The sequence below is a fragment of the Nomia melanderi genome, chromosome 9 (assembly GCF_051020985.1).
Source record: "Nomia melanderi isolate GNS246 chromosome 9, iyNomMela1, whole genome shotgun sequence".
Taxonomy (NCBI): Eukaryota; Metazoa; Arthropoda; class Insecta; order Hymenoptera; family Halictidae; genus Nomia; species Nomia melanderi.
The window spans coordinates 14,407,430-14,429,800 of NC_135007.1; the positions used below are offsets into that span (position 1 = coordinate 14,407,430).

At 42.3% G+C, this 22,371-nt stretch overlaps 1 protein-coding gene across 3 annotated transcripts in view; it reads right to left on the bottom strand.

Annotated features, from left to right (window-relative positions):
- Positions 1 to 14,588, bottom strand: part of Fak (protein tyrosine kinase 2 Fak) — a 23,083-nt gene extending 8,495 nt beyond the window's left edge. Inside the window, exons 1-8 of one of the 3 annotated variants that reach the window (XM_076371059.1) lie at positions 13,260 to 14,588; positions 4,583 to 4,728; positions 3,689 to 3,864; positions 2,432 to 2,563; positions 1,840 to 1,989; positions 1,067 to 1,255; positions 888 to 968; positions 316 to 538 (exon numbers count right to left, since the gene is read on the bottom strand). In XM_076371059.1, the coding sequence (XP_076227174.1) occupies positions 316 to 538; positions 888 to 968; positions 1,067 to 1,255; positions 1,840 to 1,989; positions 2,432 to 2,563; positions 3,689 to 3,864; positions 4,583 to 4,728; positions 13,260 to 13,510 (1,348 nt within the window). In that variant the 5' untranslated portion in view covers positions 13,511 to 14,588. The remainder of the gene's footprint in view (positions 1 to 315; positions 539 to 887; positions 969 to 1,066; positions 1,256 to 1,839; positions 1,990 to 2,431; positions 2,564 to 3,688; positions 3,865 to 4,582; positions 4,729 to 13,259) is intronic. The other 2 variants (XM_076371060.1, XM_076371062.1) reach the window with 2 other exon arrangements.
- Positions 14,589 to 22,371: the final 7,783 nt, after the last annotated feature.

Genomic DNA, 22,371 nt, shown 5'->3' on the forward strand with positions numbered 1-22,371 from the left:
GTAAATGTAAAAGGGGGTCTCGTGCTAGGTACACGTTTGCATGTGTGCGTTCATGTGTGTCTAACGATATGTACTTATCGATCAACCAACGTACTAAGTCTTCGAGTACAATCAAAGCTAAGATAAGAAAACTCTTGGTATCGAAACGACACTGCTAAACAATATATGTATATATGTATATGTATGTATATATATATACGTGTGTAAATAGAAATTATTCGAGTATCGCTGGACATTTACTTCGTATTCTGGGACATGCCATGATCTTTTGGGGGATTCTTTGTGGCAGAGACATCAGCCTAGCTGGAGAGGTACCTTTTCTGTTCCACAACGACGTGTTGCTCCCGGTGACCACTCTGCAGTACCCATCGATCAAGTCTGCGAGACTTTCCGCTTGGTCCAGGCTTGAGCAAGTGATGCTGAGCGTCTCCGCTGCCCCTGCTACCCTCAGTTTGATGCACGCCTTCGCATGCTCCTTGCAGTCCGAGACCAGAGTCTGAATTGATTGTATCTGAGAGAACTCTGCCATCCTCGTTGGCTGCAACAGGATTCGTTAAATCAGAAACAAACTGCTTCAGTTATCTAAAGTACAACACCATGCAACAAATAATATATGTACCATTTTACTCAAATAAATACTATATTACTAAGCAACAATCTTACTCAGTATTAGTTTACAATATTATTCAATAATAAATATTCAACATTTAGAGCAATAAAGAAATAACTCAGGAAATAGGCTAAGCAACTTGTCCAGATTTTAAGTGAACCGCAAGGGGTGAAAAATGAAAAGTTCAATGAGGATAGCAAGGGTCACTGTCCTGTCTCATCGATTCTTTTCTAAGACGATCTTTTGCAAGACAATGCTCTGACAGCGATGAACCTACCACCGTTCCACCCCTGTGAGCCATGTAAGATATGCCTAAATCCGGTCCGATGACTAGTTCCACGGGTATAGACCAGCTCGACTGTAAACAAGAGAAGCGACAAAGTCAGTATCAAGGGTGACTGGCAAGAGTCATAAGAGGTGTACGGTAGACAGGCGACAATAGATAAGACTACTCACCCCAAGAGCGCATATAAACCTCTCCTGGTCGAACCTGCAGTGCGCCCTCAGCAGATCGAAGAACTTGTACATGCATTCCAGCTCCGACAGTACGGCCACCTTCTTGAAATGCTGCTGTATCAGCTTGCGCAGCGCCTTTGGTTTCATTACGTTCAAGACAGTCCGCGGTAGATACTTGTGCAGACCGAACTGCGGGCAGGGGTGCGACAATCCTTGTTATATTAACCCTTAACCCCTTGCTCCTACGATTTACTACGATCGATACAACTACTTTATCATTAACGCGTTGACACTAGAACTACCGAGCATTTAATACGATCGATACGTAATCTCTATAAAAATTGTAACAATAGATTATTTCCAGTTTCTTTGGATGTTCACAAAAATAAAGAAATTCACAAAAGTGAAATCACTGGTTTCGATTTTTTGTTTAGCAATTATTGATATCTTCGAAGCATTGAATGTTCGAAATGATTTTAAAAATAAATAGTTTCATTTCAGTTTCTTTGGATGTTCATCATAGTACTCAAACGCCTGTGTGTACAAAAGTTTAAGTTGGTTGATTATCTAATGTCGTTTGTCATTTTGCAATAAAAAATTAAATATGTCAATTTAACTCGGTATATTAATGCGTGACTTCAAAGTCACACGAGCCTACAGAGGGTTAACTTGTCCGAGTATTTTCACGATGAACGCAAAGGGTTGAAACTTTTGACGCGCTACTAATTGGTAACGTTTCGAACTCCTAATTCCCACCATCCTCGTAAGTTTACCTCTCTCTCCAGGAACTCGATGTTGCTCTTCTTATCGAGGGCCATCTGAGGCATATCCTTGTAAGAGTAGCGTATCTCCAGGCAGCACATTTGCATCGCCACGTCCAGGTCCAGGGCTGCGTGGTTCGCGTACAAATAATCGTTCCGAATCTGCGGGAGTAATGTTTTCGTTGGTGTTATCGATTGACTAGATAAACTTATGTTGTATAACTTAAAGAAACAGAAGGAACAATAAAAAATGGTATCACCGAGTTACTACGGTTATTGACTTCACGAACTTGTACAAATAATCTCTCTTTTTCCATTGTTTATAGCGTAGACTTTAACCACTTGCGCTGGAAATGAATTTACAGATTCGACAAAGTCTCGCGCGACGAACTTTGTTTTCACCTATTTTACGCAGATGTGCACATTAATTTCGTTAATCGTTTTGTATAGAGTGATTCATTTCGAAACTAATATGCGCAATGCAAGATTATCAATGTGTAACAGACATCGTTAACCATTTTGAAACAGAAACGTCTCGACGTGTGTAGCACGTCTTTCCAGCGTAAGAGGTTAAGATTAAAAAAATACTATAACAGCAAAGTACCTGGTCGTAGTAGTAATAGAACGTCGCTTTGTCCTTCTCGTACAGATCCTTCATATTCTGCGGCAGGTACCTCACCCTTAACTCGTACCTCCACTCGGAATGGGGATGCTTCTTCTCGTATTTCTCTTGAACCTAACGATGAATTCGCGATTAACGGATATCCAAGTGAATGTATGAACCTTCTTCAAAGATCAATCCACCAGAATACCGGTTAAACAGACGTTCGTCTGTTTCATCAAAGATTTAATCACCTAGTCTTCCATCAACCCTTATCGGACGCTAGCTTTGCATACATGATTCTCACTAAGTTATAGTTGTTTGATAGGAACGATTTATTCTTTGAAGCAGTATCACAAATATATGAGCTTCGAATAATTATTTATCTTTCAATGTATATCCTTTGAAACAATTATTCATAACATTGTTTCAAAGGATATACATTGAAAGCTTATAAATAATGTTTAACTTAAATGTTCATGCAATGTACAATTAGAACACACTATATACAATACAATAAGTCCTTGTTAATCTTAATCTTATTACTAGAATCAAAATCACCTTCATAACTGCCTCCAAAGAATTCACTGTCATCTAAATTCATAAACTTCTCTTCATTCATGTTTTGCGGAAATATTAACCCTTTGAACTCTGTAGGCTCCAATAATGCAGGAATAACACTAGATATTTTAATGAATCTTAAACTACCCTAAAATTATACGATTTTCCACACATCCAAATTTTCTACTAACAAGGATAACAAAAGATCTAAGAAAGATCTAACAACTGTGCGCGTATTCATGGTTTCGACATGATCTTGTCACGCACGTAGCGTACGACCACAACGAACTACCATTGCCACGAACTACCATTGCCTACCATAACTCATCAGAGGTGACTTACTCCGTAAAGGGTTGAATTCACAAAATCACCGTCTAACCATTAAAATGACTCATCCCCAACTCATCAATTCACGTCTAAAGCGTGAATTACAGAATACTCTGAAAGACAATGAACACATCAAGCCAGCAAACTCAGCACGACAATAAACAGAAGCTACTTTGGCAGGTCCTATCAGCCTCAGGCCCAGAAGCGACTTCACTGTTGCCATTTCCGGGCCCGAAGGGGAAACTAATTTCGCTGCATCGAGTCAGCTGGCATTTCACCCTTTGACAGACCGCTCTGTTTGTGTTCCCGCTGGTTTCGCCGGCTTACCGTGTCCCCGTCGTCGCGAACTTTAGGTTCGGAGGTGCGCGGTACCTGATACATGGTGGTGTCTTGGTGCAACCAGTAACTCTCCCCCGACCCAGGGTGATGCAGCCTCATGGCGTAGAGGTTTTGGTAGTGTCTCGGGCCGGGCGCCAATCGACTGGTCAGGAGGGAGATGATGCCTCGCACGTCGATCGCGTCGCCGAATTTCACGACGTTGAAGCCGCCTGGAAAATTAACGGATGTTCAACCGAGCGACGTTGGAAGTTACGAGCAGAAGTTGGTACACCTTGCTAGGATTTCATCTGACGATCTGGGATCGACGTGGTAGTTGAAACTAGTGCACACATTAACACGTTAAGCGCCACGAGAATCGAACGTTTTATACATGATTTGTTCCGTCGTAGCAACGGTAAATAGGAACGATTATTAATTATTTGGCATAAGAATTCTTACATCGCGATGTTGTTAACTTATTTATGTTATTAAACATTAGGTTAAAGTTTCAAATAGGTTAAAGTTTGGCAGAGGAAAGTACAAATCACTCGATTCTGCTGTTCCCATTACATCAGTCCTATTATAAAACGGTAGAGAACGGTACAATACAAAGTTACACGAACGATAATGGAAATTTTCAGTTTTTAACACGTTGAGTGCCATGGTGGTTACCGGTGACCAAATTGAATTACTATAGTTCACTTAGATGACGATTATTTGAAGATATTTCTATATAATATACAATGCTACCCGATGCGGTATTCAGCTGGATGTAATAATAACGACGTAATTCAATTAAATGATTTAATAGTATCTTCTTTCCATTCTGTATATTTTGCTCTATAAAATCGTGCGGCGTTCAACGTGTTAAGCTCCGCCAAGGTTGTCATTGAAATCCGAATAGTCGATTGAGGAAGAAACATTAAAAGGATTATCAAAGGAACTCACCGTTCGGCAGATGGACCTTCAACGTCGCTTTGTCCATGGGGGTGGGCGATCCGTGGGGCGGCGTGTTCCTGCCGCCGCCGCTGCCCTGCACACCGCCGACACCGCCACCACCGCCATCTCCCACGCCAGTGCTCATCCCCTCATGGCTGACATGGAAAAAAGGAGCGGAAAGAGGGAAAAATGAAAGAACGATAAAACAAGAACGTAAGGCTTTGGTCGATCGACGGCGGCGGCAACGGGAGCGCGTCAATTATGCATTATCCCGTAAAACCTCGGCAACGCGCTACCCGCTTCAAGCGGAAGCTTGCCGAGGGGATTAATTATTCACCGGGCCATAGAGGAAAAGGATTTCCATCGGGAGCGCCCAGGAATTTTCGCCGTCGCGAAAGCAACGGATGATAATAAGGCGGACGCCGGCTTTTCTCTGCGCCGAGCAGCGTTCTCGCGTCGCCCGGACTGCGTTGTTCGCTTAAAAACGACGGTGAATCGATTAAAACACGGCGTAACCTTTGTTTTATGTCAATATCACCGTTGCATTTGCGATTGAGCAGTGTAAAAAACATGTAGCGAGAGAGGACGGAATTATTTAGCAAATCCGCGGTCGTTCGATCGCAGAGGGAGATCTTATTTACTTTTGCTACTAAGCTCAAAATGTTTCTATCAGCAGTTTAGAAAAAACGCAAAGAAACTGTCCACTGCACTTTATGTACAAATTTACTTTCAAGATAATATATCGGTAATAAAATAGTTTTTTGCTTCGATCCATGCGCATTGAACAATATTCATCTTTACTGACACTAGGTTTACGGAGTGCGTCAATTCGACGCATACTGAATTTTATAAACATTACTTGGCAAACGTTTATGTCGGTAATAACTTAATTTTCAATCCCTAATTTTCAAGATCCTAGTGTTAAACTAATGCCGAAATCTTCGTCACGAGTCTGACTCGTTATTGCACAGCAAGGGGTTAATTTGCAATTTTTCACATAAACGTTAAGAATCACGAGGAAAATCGAGAAATCGGTTGTTCACGTAAGGAATAGGTAGTATAAAGGTGATCACATTTTCAGCAACGACTGGAGCTCGACGGTGACTCGATGACGAAGATACTCCGATTGCAGGCGGATTTTCGTCGAGGACCGCACACAACACAAGCAGTATCGGCACCAGTAGACTATTTCGAGGTACACGAAACGATACATCGGAACACGATTTCTCACGCGATCTCTTCGAAACAGTCCCGAACGTCGTCTGACTGTACACCGGAATTTTCCGGACGGGACGGACACCGATTTCCAGAAACGTCGCGTGTCACCACGTGTACGCACACGGCGAGACTGATCGAGAGTGACCATTGCACCAAGAAAGCGCATTCTCCTTATCAGTTTGATTGACTCATCGCTATATTGGCGCAACCGAATTCTCGCGAGCCGGAGAAAAATTTTGCAATTTCCTACGAATCTATTCTTCCCAGACTGCGCTGAATTTCTGCACAGTTTCGCAATAGTTGCGTTACAATTACGTAGTTTCTCGTTTTCAACGGTGAATTCCCGTTGGAGGAACGAGCGAGCGAACGAATGGAGACGCTTTTATTTCCAAACTCGTTCCAAGATTCTCCGACCGGACGTCGCGCGAACTGTTAACGGAAACAGAACGTGAATGGGTTCGAAAAAAATGTCTGAATAAAATAAGCTGCAACGTTCCAGCGAGAAGTCGCCCTTCGTTGGTTTTAAAGGGTGAAAGGGCGGCGACTGTGTCCGTTGAAATCGCGGGGCGAGATCTACCCCGGCACGGCTGCCGATAGAAAGTTCGTCTAGCGTGAACAGACGGACGGTCGTTTTTTCTGAAAAGGGCCGCACGTGTCTGCACGCAACCGCGGCCCCATTCAAGCGCCGCGTTCATCCACCCTTCGGACGCGCCCTTCTGACACATTTGCGCGCGGGGACTGCACTCGGTTACCGTCTCGTTCGCGGCGCGGACGTTGCGATCGAACGGCTCTCGTGACGGTTCGCAGGAAATTTTGATGGGGATCGCGATAAACGTTAACAGGGGAAACGAGTTAACTCGACGTGCGTGCTCGAAATACTCCGACGGATACGGGAGATTCGAATCGTCCGTTGGTTTTCGAAATTACGTTGCTCGGCGGTGGCGCTGGTAACAGTAGAACTACCAGTCAAAATGACTATTTTCAAAATCATTTCGAATATTGATGCTTCGAAGATATCAATAGTTGCTAAACAAAAAATCGAAACCAGGCATTTTGATTGGTGCAGTAGTTCTAGTGTTAACAGCCCCATCGCCGAGCAAACTATTTTCAAAATCATTTCGAATATTCAATGCTTCGAAGATATCAATAATTGCTAAACAAAAAAATCGAAACCAGTTTCACTTCAGTACTATAATGAATACCTGAAGAAACTGAAAATAATTTATTAAATAATTTATTAATTATTAAGTTGCATAGCTAAGTGTCTTCATATAACGAGATTTATCGTTGCCAGTATGCAACGTGTTAACTAAGATTTTTTTCAAGTTCCGCACTTGTTTCAATGTTTCACCACTGAATTTCGAGTCTTTCGTGAAGTTTCTTATAGATTCTTATCGTAAGTTGCATTTTAATTCGAATTTAATTGAGATATATTGAATTCACTCGAGAAAATATGTTTCTCTGTTTTAACAACTTCTCAGCGTCTTCCAATTATACCGGTTTCAATTCTAGCGATTACTCCAGTTACGTAACACAGATACCTGCTCGAAAAGCAAGCCAAGGAACACTTGGTACGAGCGGACGGCGTACGGAGTCCTTTTTTATTCAATAATCGATCAAACTTTGGAGCCCCGGAAACTTCTCCAGTTAAAGCGAAGCAGCTCGAACCGGCCGAATAATCGCGACACTCGAAACTTCCCGCGTTATTGGCTCGGTTTCGGCTCTTTCGGCGGATTAAACCGTAGTTTGCCCTCTTCCCTAACTACTCGACAGTTCCGTGAGCTTCGTTCGTCGTTTGTGTGCGAAGCTTTTATTAATATACTCGAAAATCCGCGCGGGAATCGCCGATCGGCTTCTCCGAGCGCGTCCTTCGACTAAGAACGTCATCCGAGTGATTTCATTTGGCCGTGATTCCATCGCGATTGCGAAACCGCTGAACGTCCGCGCGCGCACGAGCGTTAAGGGTGAAGAAAAGAATCGGCCGGTGGCTTAATGGCCCTATTTAAAATCGTGAATGGCTCTGTTGCGTGCCCGGAAACGCCTGATTTCGGCCGTTTGTATTCACCGTGAAAAATGCCTCAACGCCCGCGATCCCACATCCTCTAGTTCGCCGCGTGGTCGCAATGCGGACATTTGCAATTTAGATAAGGATTCTTAGCCTCTTTCTATCCGTGATGTCATGAAAATCAGAATTGATCACTTGCTTTCCGTAGGAACGACTTCATAGCCCACACTCGGATCTTATAATGCAAGCGATCGATCAATTACTTATTCAAAGAAACAATTAACCCTTCGCACCCGACAGTTTTCCACTAGATAGATTTTAACTCGGAACTTCGTAGGCTCTAATATTGCACCAGTTGTGTCAAATATTTTAACGAATCAAAGGAACTACTCTAAAATTATTCAATTTACTACGCATACAAATTTTGTACTAAGGAAAATGAAAGATCGAAGGAATGTTACAGCATTTCTCATTTTCACTAGAGATACCATAAAAATTAGTTGCTGATAAATTACGAAACCATCTGGAGTGCTAAGGGTTAAATCATTCGATCGAATTGCATTACTATTCCACGTTCGTCTAGCTGAATGTCACTGTATTATGTAGCATTATTTATAATAATGTTTGCATATAATCGTCGTTTCATTCAGTGAACTGTAGTAATTCGATTTGGTCGGAGGTCATCGGTGACCTCTCGAGTTCAAAGGTTTAATAATATATACTATTATTATTATTATTAGTAATCCTATAATAGAAAACCAGCAACGATCCATCCAAAGAAACAAAAGTAATTTTGTTATATCAAATCAAATGACTGAGAGTCACCTCTCGAGTGCAAAGGATTAATACTACATTTTCTCCATTCTACGTATTTTCCTCTGTAAAATCGTTCAACGTAAAGAATCACCTTCCCCCGAAATGCCTCGAAAAACCGAATTCTCATCGAAGAATTCGGTACCAATAATCTCGAACGCACTCGAACGTCATCGAACCAGGAAAAGCGCGTCGATGCACTTAACGCACCCGCCCTTATCTCCGGTGAATGATTATCGAAAAAAACGAGACTCGCGGCTGACCCGGGACCGTTGCCCCGTTGTCAGATGGCCAGTCGGTCCCAGGGTTAATGCAAATGTGTATTACGAGCCGTGGCCCAGCTAAGGAATGCCGTCGGTCAGGGACGAAGCACTTACGCGAAGAGCCACGGAGAGTTGTTCGGCTAATACGCGGGGCTCGGGCACGCGGCCCGAATCGGGTCGATCTTAGTGGCACTGAACATCAAAGAGCGACGGCGAGCCGGGTTCAAGCTCTGGCCACGTTTCCACGAACGAGACGCACGCGTGGACGGAGCCACCGGCGAGCGTTCGTTGCTCCTCCGCGGTGAATTCATTCCGAGCAGCGAGTTATTTATCGCTGTTATCCATTTGTTGCATCAGGAGGTTACGATAGCCTGTTCACTTGCTAAGACGAGTATATCCGTCGCGAGCGATTCTCTCCGTAACTGGATGATCTCTGGATTTCTCCTCTGTCCAGGAGCTTATGCGTTCATGCATATTGCGTATGAGTATAGTGATGGTATAGTGAAATATGGGAAAGTAGGACAGTGGAATTTATATTCTAATAAATAGTAATTAATAGTAATTAATATTCGTTAAATCAGTAGTAATAGTAATTTATATTCTAATAAATAGTAATTAATATTCGTTAATATTCGTTAAGTAAGTAGTAATAGTAATTTATGTTCTAATAATAATAGTGAATAGTAATTTTCTTGGAGATTTTTCGATTCGATTGTGTAGAAGAAAGATTGTACGTCATATCGAGAGAAAAGGAATGTAAAGTGACGTAAATAGTAATTTTCTTGGAGAGTTTTTGATTCAATTGTGTAGATTCACACTGTATATCGAGAGAAAAGGAATGTAAAATGACGTAAATAATAATTTTCTTAGAGATTTTTTAATTCGATTGTGTAGATTCACACTATATCGAGAGAAAAGGAATGTAAAGCGACGTAAATAGCAATTTTCTTGGAGATTTTTTTATTCGATTGTGTAGAAGAAAGATTGTACGTTATATCGGGAGAAAAGGAATGTAAAGCGACGTTATGTAAATTACAATTGAGTTGGAAATTTTTCGATCGAAATAGTGTTGGTAATATGATGGATTCTGCCAGCATTCTGTGCACGGCAATTGCATTCGTTACGGGATAACTTGAGGAAACCACTTCGCATAGTTACCATCCCCTTCGTGTTTCGTCCGGGCGTTCGAGGTAGACGACGTCGGTTAGCAGAATGGAGACAGTACAAAGGGGTGTATATATAGAGTGTCCTATCTCCTAAACGAACACAACGATCAATCAGCGATAAGTGAGCCAACAGCTAAAATACTCTGACCTGAAGCGTTCAATTCTAGTCTTTCGGTATCATTAAAGAATTCAGTCGAACGATCCTCGGATTGCGAATCTCCGCGTAATTATCTTGCGTATCAACTCCGTATAGAGCCAAAAGAGGAACAAAAGTGCCGGATAATGAGAAAACATACTCTTTTCGTGTTACATTGACGGAAAAGAATTTTCTAATCAACAGAACGAGCTTTTCCCGGTTCTAAAGTCGACAAAACCGATCGGCAAAAACGCTAATTCGCATAAATACCCGTAATCCGTCGGCCGCTAATAAGAACACGTCGAATAATAGGTGTGTTTATCTCGAAAGGATTAATTTCGCAGGAATCCGTTCCACTTTATTTCCACCGATAATTAACCGGACAGCGTTACGCGATACGAGTTCTCCCCGAGCGCGCCGCGCCGCGCCACTCTACGCGCACGGTTATTTGTTTATCGCGTAATATCGCGGGCGAGAATATCTGACGTGGTGGTAACGCCGTTAAAAGCGGCCAGCCGCTTGTAAATTACGCACACCCGGTTCGGTGTATATATACGCCGTAAGGACAACGGTCTGGACGATCGAATTAGAAGAAAAAACGCTGAAATTACATTTTCATCGATCATAGTCCTACTATTTACGTGGTTCTTCAGTATAAATCGAATGTGATTAAAATTAGCTTGATAGGATAGTTTTCGAAATATAGAATTTATTATCGTTTACCTTAAATTTTAGACTTCTTGCGATTGTAAGCTCTAGATTACTTAAACTTTTATGGACTGTGCTTCTGAAACTTGTTTCAATGAATTGTGTACAATTATAAGTACAGTTCATTCGATGATCAATTATAATTAAGATCTCGCGAATTGTAGATAAATGAAAACTCTCGATAGATATAAAAACTATACTTTGACCTGAAGCAGAGTTCTTCAGTCTAGATCGAAAATGATTAAAATTAGGTTAATAGGATAGTTTTCGAAGTATAGAATTTATTATTGTTTACCTGAAATTTGAGACTTTTTGCGATTGTAAGCTCTAGAGTCCTTGAATTTTTATGGACTCTGCTTCTGAAACTTCAATGAACTGTACAATTATAAGTACAGTTCATTCGATGATGAATTATAATTAAGATCTCGCGCATTCTAGATAAATATGAAAACTACACGTTGAAATTTCTCGCTGCATACTGCCGTGCAGCGTCGAGAATGAGGTAATCGGTCGCGTTGCACCGTGCATCGGGAAAAAATACGCGATATCCCGTCGCGAGCCGAGCGTGGCACACTTGAAAGCCTTCGAAAGCGTTTCAACGACGCCAGGTTTATCGAGGGAGGAGGAAAAAAAGAAACGGAGAGAAGAAGAAGAAGAAGAAGAAGAAAAGGAGTCCTTTGAAAAGCGCGCGAACGCGCGTACAGGCGTCGAGTGTTCGCGTTTCGAGTAGCGAGAGGGTTTTCAAGAATTTCTAAAGGCTGCTTCGACGACGCGCGCCAATTGTTTGCGTATTGTCGCGGACCGAACGTTTTCTGCGGCTACAACAATGCCCGCGCGCGAGCTGTTCGAGTTTCGCGGTTTGTTTCGGCGGATCGGTCGACGAGGTAACTGTTTCGAGCGAAACGTCGCCTCCGAACCCTCGTTTTCCAGTCTGTTTAACCCTTTGCGGGCGAATGTCGACGTTTCGGTAAGATGAAGTGTTCATGTTTCGAAGACTAAGTTGCAAATGATTTAATTACTCGAACGCCAAGAGATCAGCACGTAGTTTCTGTTTTTCCTAGCATTTAAGTAACTGATATATAATTTAGCTTCATCTGCTAAAGACTTACTAAAGTACCAGTTAACACTACGTTCACGGAACGCGTCAATTTGACGCATTTTGAATTCTATAAATATTATTTGGTAAGTGTTCACGTCAATTTTAATTCATGCAAGTACATGAATATGTATTTAAATTGTCTACTTTTGAACTTCTAACTACTAAGATCGAAACGAACGAACATCGACCTTTCTGGGAACAATGGTATAAAATGCAGAAAAAATTTCCGTAAATTTAAAATGACTGGTTTCATACGTGGATATTTATTCAATTTGTACTGCATAGATTTTGTTATAATCATGAATAAAAATTCTGCCCATAGAGGGTTAACATTATTAAATGATCGTGGGGGTTTATTTGAGAGCCTATCTGTCATTAATTAATCATCGATAGGCTTCGATTTTGCACTCAAAGTGGTGAATAAAATTAAGTAACCAGTTAACTTAAACTTTTATACGCTCAGGCGTGAAAGTTTGTCATTGTAACTTGAAAGTTACAAAATATACTCGTTTGATGAAATTATTGAAACTACTCAGTACATTGTTAACTCGTATTCATACGTGGATATTTATTAATTTTGTACTGATTTTGTTATAATCACGAGCAAAAATTCGCCCCATAGAGGGTTAAGATCGATATTCACGTTGATACTCAGGGATGAATAAATCGACTGATCGAGGCAGCTCCGAATTCCGAGGTACCTATCGAAATCATCGAAGTTTCTCGAAGGGGATGAAAGGGGATGATTCTCATTCGAAGAGGGACACAGGTGAGAGATCGAGGGAGGGAGAGAAAGAGAGAGATTACGTGCTCTCCGGCCCTGACCCGCCGTCGCGAGAACTACCACGCACCTGCGACTGTCGCCCACGCACTTTACCTTTCACTATTACTTTCTCTATTGCGCTTTTGCATCGTCGCGGGTAATAACGCGAGGCAGCGCGGCGGCGGCCGCGTGAAATGCAGGTCCGTTTCCAACGAGGGGAACTCAAACTTCACCGATCCAGCGATTCGTCAAACTTCAACACTATCAACGATAACAAACTAATCCCGATAACAAACACATTATCTTCCAATCTCGCTTACCAGTTCAACGAATCGTTGGAAGACTAAGGGTTAATTCAAATTAAACCAAACGCCGAAACGAGAGTTGTTCATGGAAAGCTAGAAGTAGGACAGAAGCTGAGACACTCGAGGAACAATGACGAGTAGAACTGAAACGCGCAAAACGCTCTTCGGCGGGTAGCAAACTTTAATTAAACGAATCTTCGCGAAGTGTACCTCGTTCGAGACACCTTGTGGAACTTCCACGTGCCCAACGTGTCCGGACTGTAGGACTCGTTGCACCCCAACTGTCCCAGGGAGCACAGCAACCCCCTGTTCTCCTTCCTCCACCGTTTCTCTCTCGTGCAGCCCTTGTCCCTCTTCAGGAAAAACACCCCTTTGGCGTCCTTGGCGAACGACTCGAGATTCTGGGCTCGGCAGGCTGGCCAGGAGATCCCGTTCGCTTTGCGCTCTAATAGTTCCAGCATCCTGTCTCTTTGACAACTTTCCCAATCTCTCTGAACAATCACTGACACCTCGTAACTTGCCCGAAGGACTCACTTATCTCTGCGAACGCACCCCCGACAGTGTTCCTCATTGTCTAATCAACTTTATTCATTAGAAGCGGCGACGTTCGAGCGACGATGGGGATCGTCGAAAAGGCTGCTCCGTCAACGCTGCACAGCCAAAATGGCAGCTCCGGCAGCCAACTTCCAGGAAACGGAAGTTACAAGGACAAAGCTGCGAGTGTTCCGGTAACAAAGAATTCGTTCGGTCATCTCTTCAGCCGAACGGGCGCGCAAGAGTCGGCGAAGAGTTTCGGCCGCGGGAAAGTCCCTCGTTCGGATGGATCGATTCCTCGAGAAGCTTACTAGGTTTCCGGTGAAGTCCTTCCTTCAGTCACCGTAGGACTCGTCTTCGGGGTTTCTCCCTGGGAAACACGAGACTATCGATCCCCTGGCGAGCTTCCGGCGATCGGTCGCCGGAACGTTCGCATGGATCTTGCCTTACGAAACCGTGTCGCGTGTCGTTGTGCAACGTTCCATCAATTTTATCAGCTAACCAAGGACGACATCCTAGTATCTCGACTCCTCGCCGGAACCTCTGAAATCCAGTTTAGTCCTGCGAGACGATCAATTTAGACGACGAATTCAGAGGCTGAGACGCACCCTACAATTTCTCTCGAAATCCTCCTTCCCAGTTATCTTGCAAGATTCCGAGCTCGATGGTTATAAAAACGAAGCTCTAACGAGAAATTTCAAGAAAATGAAACTTCCCATCCGTTCCTTTCCGATTCACTTATCTTACAACGATCACTCGCAACAACGTGAACGTACCATCTACGACAGTCCGAAAGAGAGAAGCCGAAAGGTGTACGCCCCTCGGATTAATATACTACGAGGAAACAAGCGTCCATCGTGATACAATAATCCAGATATCCGCTAGACGTTCGAAGATCTCGATCATTTCCCCGCGATCGCGCTAACTTCGCCGTCGAGCAGAAACTGATCGACGCTGTCTTACGCGCAACCTGCCGTTCTCCTCTCTTCTCTCTCTTTTCCTCCCTCGTCCGTACTCTTTAGCGACGGTTCCCTCGATTCCCGGTCTCGTTCTCGGGCCGGCGTACGCTTACTAGCGTCGCGCCGCGTACGACGCGTGGGACGGCGATGCGAAAAATCGCGCCGCTATCGTAATTCCTGCGGCGCAAATGAACAGGCCCCCGGATCCAGGTCGGCCGGGGCGACCGAGCGCACAGACTGCCTGGAGACGCCGGTCAACCGATATTTCTTTCATAACGCGACACCGCCGCGTTTCCCGGATCGCGACGATTCATATTCTCGCGCTGATTCACTTGATACCGCCGGTAATCTCGTCGACTCGATCTCCGCTCCGGCGACACGCTTTCGTCCGGTTGGCTCATCGGACGCCGTTATCGGGACACGTCGATCTGTTTCCTTGTTACGCGATTTGCGAAATCGGGGGGATTCCTTTGATGGCGCTCGATAAGTGGGCTCGTTCGATGGGGCTTCTCGGATTCGAGGATTGCACGCCGATTGATTGGTCGGATGGAGGTTTCATTTAATGGGCAGAGAGATTGTGGAAGAATCGTAGATCTGTGTTAGAATCTTGTCGATTAGGGAAATCGGGAAGACTCTTCTGATGGAGTTTGTGGATAATTGAATTTATTATAGGTTCTTGTTTTTAGAGATCTCTTAGGGTTTGTAATGGTTGTAGATTTTATGGAAAAATGGAGGAAGAAAGGAATTCTTAACGATGCTTGAAATTTAGATAAAATAGATTGTATTAGATCCAGTAGATCGATTGTATAACTAAATTTTGTATTCATTGAGGAAACTCGAGACGTCTATTATAATAGCTTGCAAAGTAAAAAAAATGGAGGAAGAAAGGATACTTGAAACTGAAATAAAATAGATTGCACTAGATCCAGTAGATCGATTGTATAACTAAATTTTGCGTTCATTGAGGAAACTCGAGACGCCTATTATAACAGCTTGCGAAGTAAAAAAAATGGAGGAAGAAAGGAATTCTTAACGATACTCGAAACTTAAATAAAATAGACTGCACTAGATCCAGTAGATCGATTGTATAACTAAATTTTGCGTTCATTGAGGAAAACTCGGGACGCCCATTATAAGAACTTGTGAAGTAATTTGATTGATGAAGAGGTTTTTTACTATCCTGACAGAAAATTGCACATCGACCGGTTTGACTAGTGCACAGTTTATGTAATTTGCCGTGAGCAAAACGGAAAAAATCGCGTGTCCAAGGAGTATTGAACACCGCCGTAGAACGTGGAAGCATCGATAAACTTTTGATAATGGTACGAAGGTATTCAAGAATGAAATTTCTGCGCGAATCGTTAATTAACTTTCTTTCCCGGCGAGTTTCACCGTGGAACGTGGACGTCCGTCAAGAGGACATTAGTCTATGCAGGCGCGCGATCAGTCAGGCTCGCGGCTCGCGAGATCGTCGATCGGCGTGAAAGGTTGCCGATCGAGCGGCCGTCGATGTCTACTGGCATTTAGGCGACGAACAAAATGTTAACAATGGACTGTGCAACGTTCGTTCGCGATGTATCATCGGCGATCTATCCCCGTTTTTTCAATAACCGCGAACCTTATGACTCCTGCAGCGAGAGATCCTGTTGCGGTGAGAATAATATTGATACTCGACTAATAACACCATTGATATTTAACCGAAACAAAGCGCGGGGAACAGTTAACCTAAAGATCAACATTCTTTACCGTGTTTCCCGTGCAGACCTTTCATTTTTTCCTGTGAAAACGATGGTAAACGAGGTTTACTTCGATCTACTTTCATCTATTGTAATAAGGCAATCTATAGAAGAGTGCCAGTTTGAATAACTAGTTGTATAATTTAATAAATATATTTCAATAGTTACTATTGAATAGTGTAAAAAGGGAAAAGATATTCGGTATTGGACTTTTTAACACTAGAACTGCCGAGCATTTAATACGATTAATATGCAATTCCTATAAAAATTGTAATAAATTATTTTCAGTTTCTTCAGGCATTCATTATAGTACTCAAATGAAACAATCTAGATAGGTGAAACATATACGGTTCAAAGGTTAAGGCGCAGAAGACTGCACCAACTAGATTATCTTCTCAAACACTAGAACTACCGAGCATTTAATACGATTAATATGCAATTCCTATAAAAATTGTAACAGTAGATTATTCTCAGTTTCTTCACTCATTATAGTACTCAAATGAAACTATTTCTAAAATCATTTCGAACACTCAATGCTTCGAAGATATCAATAACTGCTAAAAAAAATCGAAACCAGTGATTTTGACTGGTAGTTCTAGCGTTAAACGACTGGAATTTTTCTATTGAGAGCGAAAAAAGGAACAAAAGATTTTCGCGTATCGCTGCTCGCAGTTTCGCGTGTCCGTGGCGATGAGAAACGTTCGCGAGGAAGCAGTCTGTAATTTCATATTCCACATAATGGCACCGCGCTTCGACCGGATACACGGTCGACGGACCCGACTGGATCCGATTTATCGTTGTAGCGCGACGATATCCGTTTCTTCTCGCCGATCCTAGAACCTACGCGAGTTTCGGGTTCGTCGGTTAATTGCAAGCGAGATTAATACAGCGATAAACCAGAGGAGAAACAGAAAAGACGACGCAAGAAACGTTTGAAGATCTCATAAGTAAATAGCGAGTCTCGCTTCAACACGTTGAACGCCGCACGATTTCACGCAGGAAAATACGCCGAGTGGAAAAAATATAATATTAAATCATTTGATAGAATTACATTATCACTATTCCACGTTCCTATAGCTGAATGTCACTGTATGTAGCATCATTTATAATATAGAAATCTTTTCATATAATCGTCGTTTCATTGAGTGAACTATAGTAATACGATTTGGTCGGGGGTCACCGGTGACCCATGGCAGTCAACGCGTTAACACTAGAATTACCAGTCAGAATGACTGATTTCGACTTTTTTTAGCAATTATTGATATCTTCGAAGCATTGAATATTCGAAATGATTTTGAAAATAAATAGTTTCATTTCAGTACTATAATGAACGTCTGAAGGAACTGAAAATAATCTATTGTTACATTTATAGGAATTGCATATTAATCGTGTTAAATGCTCGGTAGTTCCAGTGTTAAGAAACTCTTTTAATTGAGGATTAAATTTTGCATTTAAACGCCGTAATGGCGACTTGGAGGTTTTATGTCTAAAATCGAAAGTCACACGATTTCATAAGTTGCAATAGTTCAATCATTAAAATAATAGATCGATATGTAATGTTATTATATAACTCAGTTTCTACACTTCTTATACCTTTTCATACTTTTTACACTTGTTACACTCTCAGTATTCGTTACACTTTTTCCTACACTTCGGCGAGAGTTCCCGTGAACGAAAAAAAATCCTCGCCGCGAACGGTTAATTTCGTAAATCAAAGCTAGAAAGGTCCGAGAGCTCGGCGAACCTTTCGTGAAAAGCCTGCGGCTGGTTCAAACTTTCGAACTACGGGACGATCTGATAACTGAACAACTCCGGTTGGACAGGAACTGTCCTCGGGATGTGTCGGAACATCGGAAGTTCTGCAACTTCGTCACGCGACAACTTCCGCGTCGCTCGTGCACGGGAAACGGCGGAGCGAATAGTTTTGTTATTTTATTTATCGTGTACGTAGCTCGGAGCTGGAGTTTGTATTTGTTGGTTCGTGTAGTTCGTATGTTTGCTAATGTAGTTACGATGGAAGTTCAAGTTTTACTGTCGATTTACGTAGAAAATCGTATTTACCATGCGAGTTGTGCGATTAAACGAAGCGAAGTGCGAGTATAAAGTGCAAAGTACGCGAATAATTTAATTTTCACTGGCGGAATTTGTGAATTACGTTGTAAAGAATTAGTAAACACCTTAATTAGACTCGGACCATTTTAATTTCCCTCCGGGAAGAGCCCGAATGCTTACAAAGGACGGAACTGCGCCGGCAGCCCGGAAAATCGGTGTTTAAGTAGTTCTCGCGGTGGAAACGCGACTTACAGCGCCGAAACCCAGCGAATGGCACCGTGCTCTTCTTCCCGGAGTTCCGCCATGATCCTCTGGATACGGTGGTGGAATTCAGGAAAACTTTTCTCATTTGCCACGTGTTTTCTTTCCGCTGCGAGTTCAATTTTCCGCCTTAATTCGAGTACCTGCGTTCTTCCCCATCTTCGGGGGAAAAATGGTACCTCGGACAGTTTCGGCGGTGAAACGAGAAAGTTACGCGTCGAGCACGGGAAAGTTCGTATGCAGAGAAGGTAAAAAACTGTCCACCGGTTGAGAGTTAACTGCAATTAATTAATCATCGTTCCATTGCCTCGATAGAGGAGTGTTTTCGGTGAGATACTCATTTGATTAATACTAGAGCAATCGAAGTAATTGCCCCGTATTTTTTACAATATTGAATATCGAATGTAGAAGTAGACTCATCGAGACACCGATCGGCTAGTAATTTTTCATGAAAACACCCCGACGTTTCCAATAATCGTGAAATATGAAACGCGGAACGGATTGCTTCGATTTATCGGACATTTGTAGCGTTGACGAGCACGAGACTACTGTTTGAACAAAATTCTTCTGTCAATATTTTATCAAATTTAACTCGTTCTTTTATGAAATTTTCAAAAATGTAACGAACTCAGTTTCACCTGTAACGAAGTTCAATTCTCGTAGAAAATGCAATATCGAAATTATTAGAAGTACCTGAAGTTTTTAGTGCAATTAGCGAAATTCTTTTGAAGAGTATTATAATTTGAAGCATTGAAAAAATTGAATTATCAGAAGCTCAACGAGTTAATATCATTGAATCCGTATGATTATCACTGGTCAGTCAACTCTCCCGATAAAAGCCGATAGCAATCGTCTTTTGTGACGGTACCGCAAAACGGATAATTTAATATCCCGACGAATCGGAAAGTTGCGAAACTCTAACGAGGCGATACCTGCCGGCCGCTCGTTTAACGGCGCCAATTAGCAACGGTTACCGAGGAGAGAGAGGCCCGTGGTCGATGACGCCAATTTCGCCATGGTTACCATCCTTCCCTGCGCTTTCAACCCCCATTCGCGCACCCTCGCATCGACGTAACAGTGTTGATAAAGAGAACGATTGCGAAAATGCATCTTTGATCATTGATTTATTCGCTGGAAACGGAGAGTCGATTGTATAATATTCAAAAGTAAAAGTTATCTAAATATATACCTCCTTAGCTTTGATACCTATCACATCATTAAAAAAAAAAATAATAAGTTCTAATAAAATGTAATATTTTGATAAATTTAAACGTAACTTAATAATCAGTTCTAATAAAATTTAATATTTTGATAAATCTAAACATAACTTAAAAATAATCAGTTCTAATAAAATCTAATATTTTGATAAATTTAAACGTAACTTAAAAATAATCAGTTCTAATAAAATTTAATAAGCTCTAAATTTATCAAATGACAAAGTATTCGACTATTTCACATATAATGATATAAGTCGATCTCACTGAAAATCATCGGCAGTTTTCCAATTAACCGGTGCACAATGCGTTAATTAGAAACATATAGTATGGTAACTTAGGAATGCAGTATCACAAATAAAGCATAAATATAAATTCCCTTAACGATATCAAAAGTCTCGTGTAGGATGTTTAGTAATTCACACGTTTAATCCTTTGCACTCGAAAGTTTTTCACTGGAAATAACATTTTTCGACGAGATACGGACGACACTGTTAAACTAATTTAACGATAACTCACAGATAAATTAAGCGATAAAGTAATTTTATTTAAACATTTCCTATAGTAATACAAAGTTTCATTTAACCCTTTGCACTCCGTAGACACCTCTTAATCGCCAATTGACTCAACACAGCAAAATTATAGAGTTTGACGTTTAATATTAAACTTTGTACAACGCATCGACGTGTGAAATATTAAAATAAAACAGCCTCTTTCTTTAATTTATATTTCTCGTTGGTATTTCATTAAAAAATCTTCAGTATTTCTAACGAGAAACTTCTGGAGTGCAAAGGGTTAAAATACTAAATATTCAATTTCATACTTTCGCTGCATCAAATCAAGTGGCTATTGACAGTCATCTTCGAGTGCAAAGGGTGAACCATTCGATAAACAACCGGGCAACGAACAATATCACTCGACCACCGAAAACACGCGATTTCCTCGAGAGGAAACCAGATTTCCGTGCGAAACCCCGCTTCCGTTGCTTCATTCACGATTTCGAAGGGACCGTCTGCCACTCGAAGACGCTTTATGCGCGTGAATCGCCATTGGCTGGATGCTCGGGCGAGCCAACCCTCCTTTGTTTAAACGCCTGTTCCACGGAGGATCCCAACAGCTGGGATACTCCGCGTTCCGGCGCAGATACGCGGGGAGACCGAGGATCCCGACCCCCGAACCCGTTTCTCGCCCTCAGCGGGTAAACTTCCCGAACGCTCTTGGCGGAGGAATTATTATGCGGATCCGATTCGATGAGGCTGCGGGGAAATGCGATTTTCGCGTTTGTTCTACGGGGAATCGCTTTGCGGGATTTTGTTTGACGGCCTGGGGGGTCGGGGGGCGGGCGAGCAGTGCATTTGGGAATGTCTGCGGCGGAGCTGATTAATCTGTTAACCGAGCGATGCTCGGTGCCACTGAAACTCTCGTGTGTTCAGTCGGATGTAACTTCATTTTATCACTAAATGGGACGAAGAAGATTAATTTCATCGTTAAGTATCAGTGTAATATAGTCGACTAATGAATATAAGTACCGTGTTGTTACCGAGTTCTAATCTGTTAGTAAGTTGAAAAAAGTGAAAATCTGATTGAAGATACTGAGCATTAGAGTTCTGAGTTATGTCAGCTTGTTACGATATCAAGTTGAGGAATTATTAACAACTCAAGCAATAACTGAAAGAAAATAGTAAAGTTAAGAAACTATTTTCAAACGTATTAAATAAAATTATAGATAAATCCAGTAACTACCACAGTAGTTTCTAATCGAATATCTCGCGTACACTGCATCGTTAAAGAATCATTAACGGAATCACTGTTATTACTAGAAAAAACATAACATTACCATCGTCCGCTGCTCAGGGTTCATACTTACTCGGTGGTTTCGAGGTACTGGAAGACCCGGTAAACGGGACGTCGATACATGAAGAGATGGTCCTCGACACGCTCCACCATCATCCTAAAACCACTTCATTCGAAATGGTGGGTTCACTGATCATCACCCACCACTGGTCACTGTTCTCATCGGCACAATGTTCAACACTCTTCTCAAAAATACGTGTCCACGTTCCACAGAAATATTAAAAAAAAAAAAGAAACAAAAACCCACAAAGACCCACAAAGTCAACAGAAGTCTCCAATCTCTCAACTTCTCCGCGTTTCCTGTTCAAACGACTCGCTCGAACGATACCATCGACCGATTCCAAAGGAAACGTATCCTAGCGAAGGGAAGAGCTGCTTCCTTGCTTCCGGTTCCGGTGTTCGCAGGATTTCAGACCGTCCGGGCGCACGAGGCTGCAGGATTCAATGGGATTTCGCTTGATCTACCTTTCTCTCTCGCACACGCTCTGTCCATTCTCTCTTTCGCTCTCTCTCACGTGCAACGCAACGCCGCCGCTTCCCTTTTCCGGCGTACCCCCTGTATGGTCCGCTTCCGAATCGATACGTTCCGCGGAAAACACGCGCGACAGGTGCAACGGAGAGAGGACTTCACCGCTGCCCTTCTTCGCGGCGACTAACGGGATATGAGACCTTTAGTCTGTCTGGAAGAATTATTCGACCAAGAATCATACAT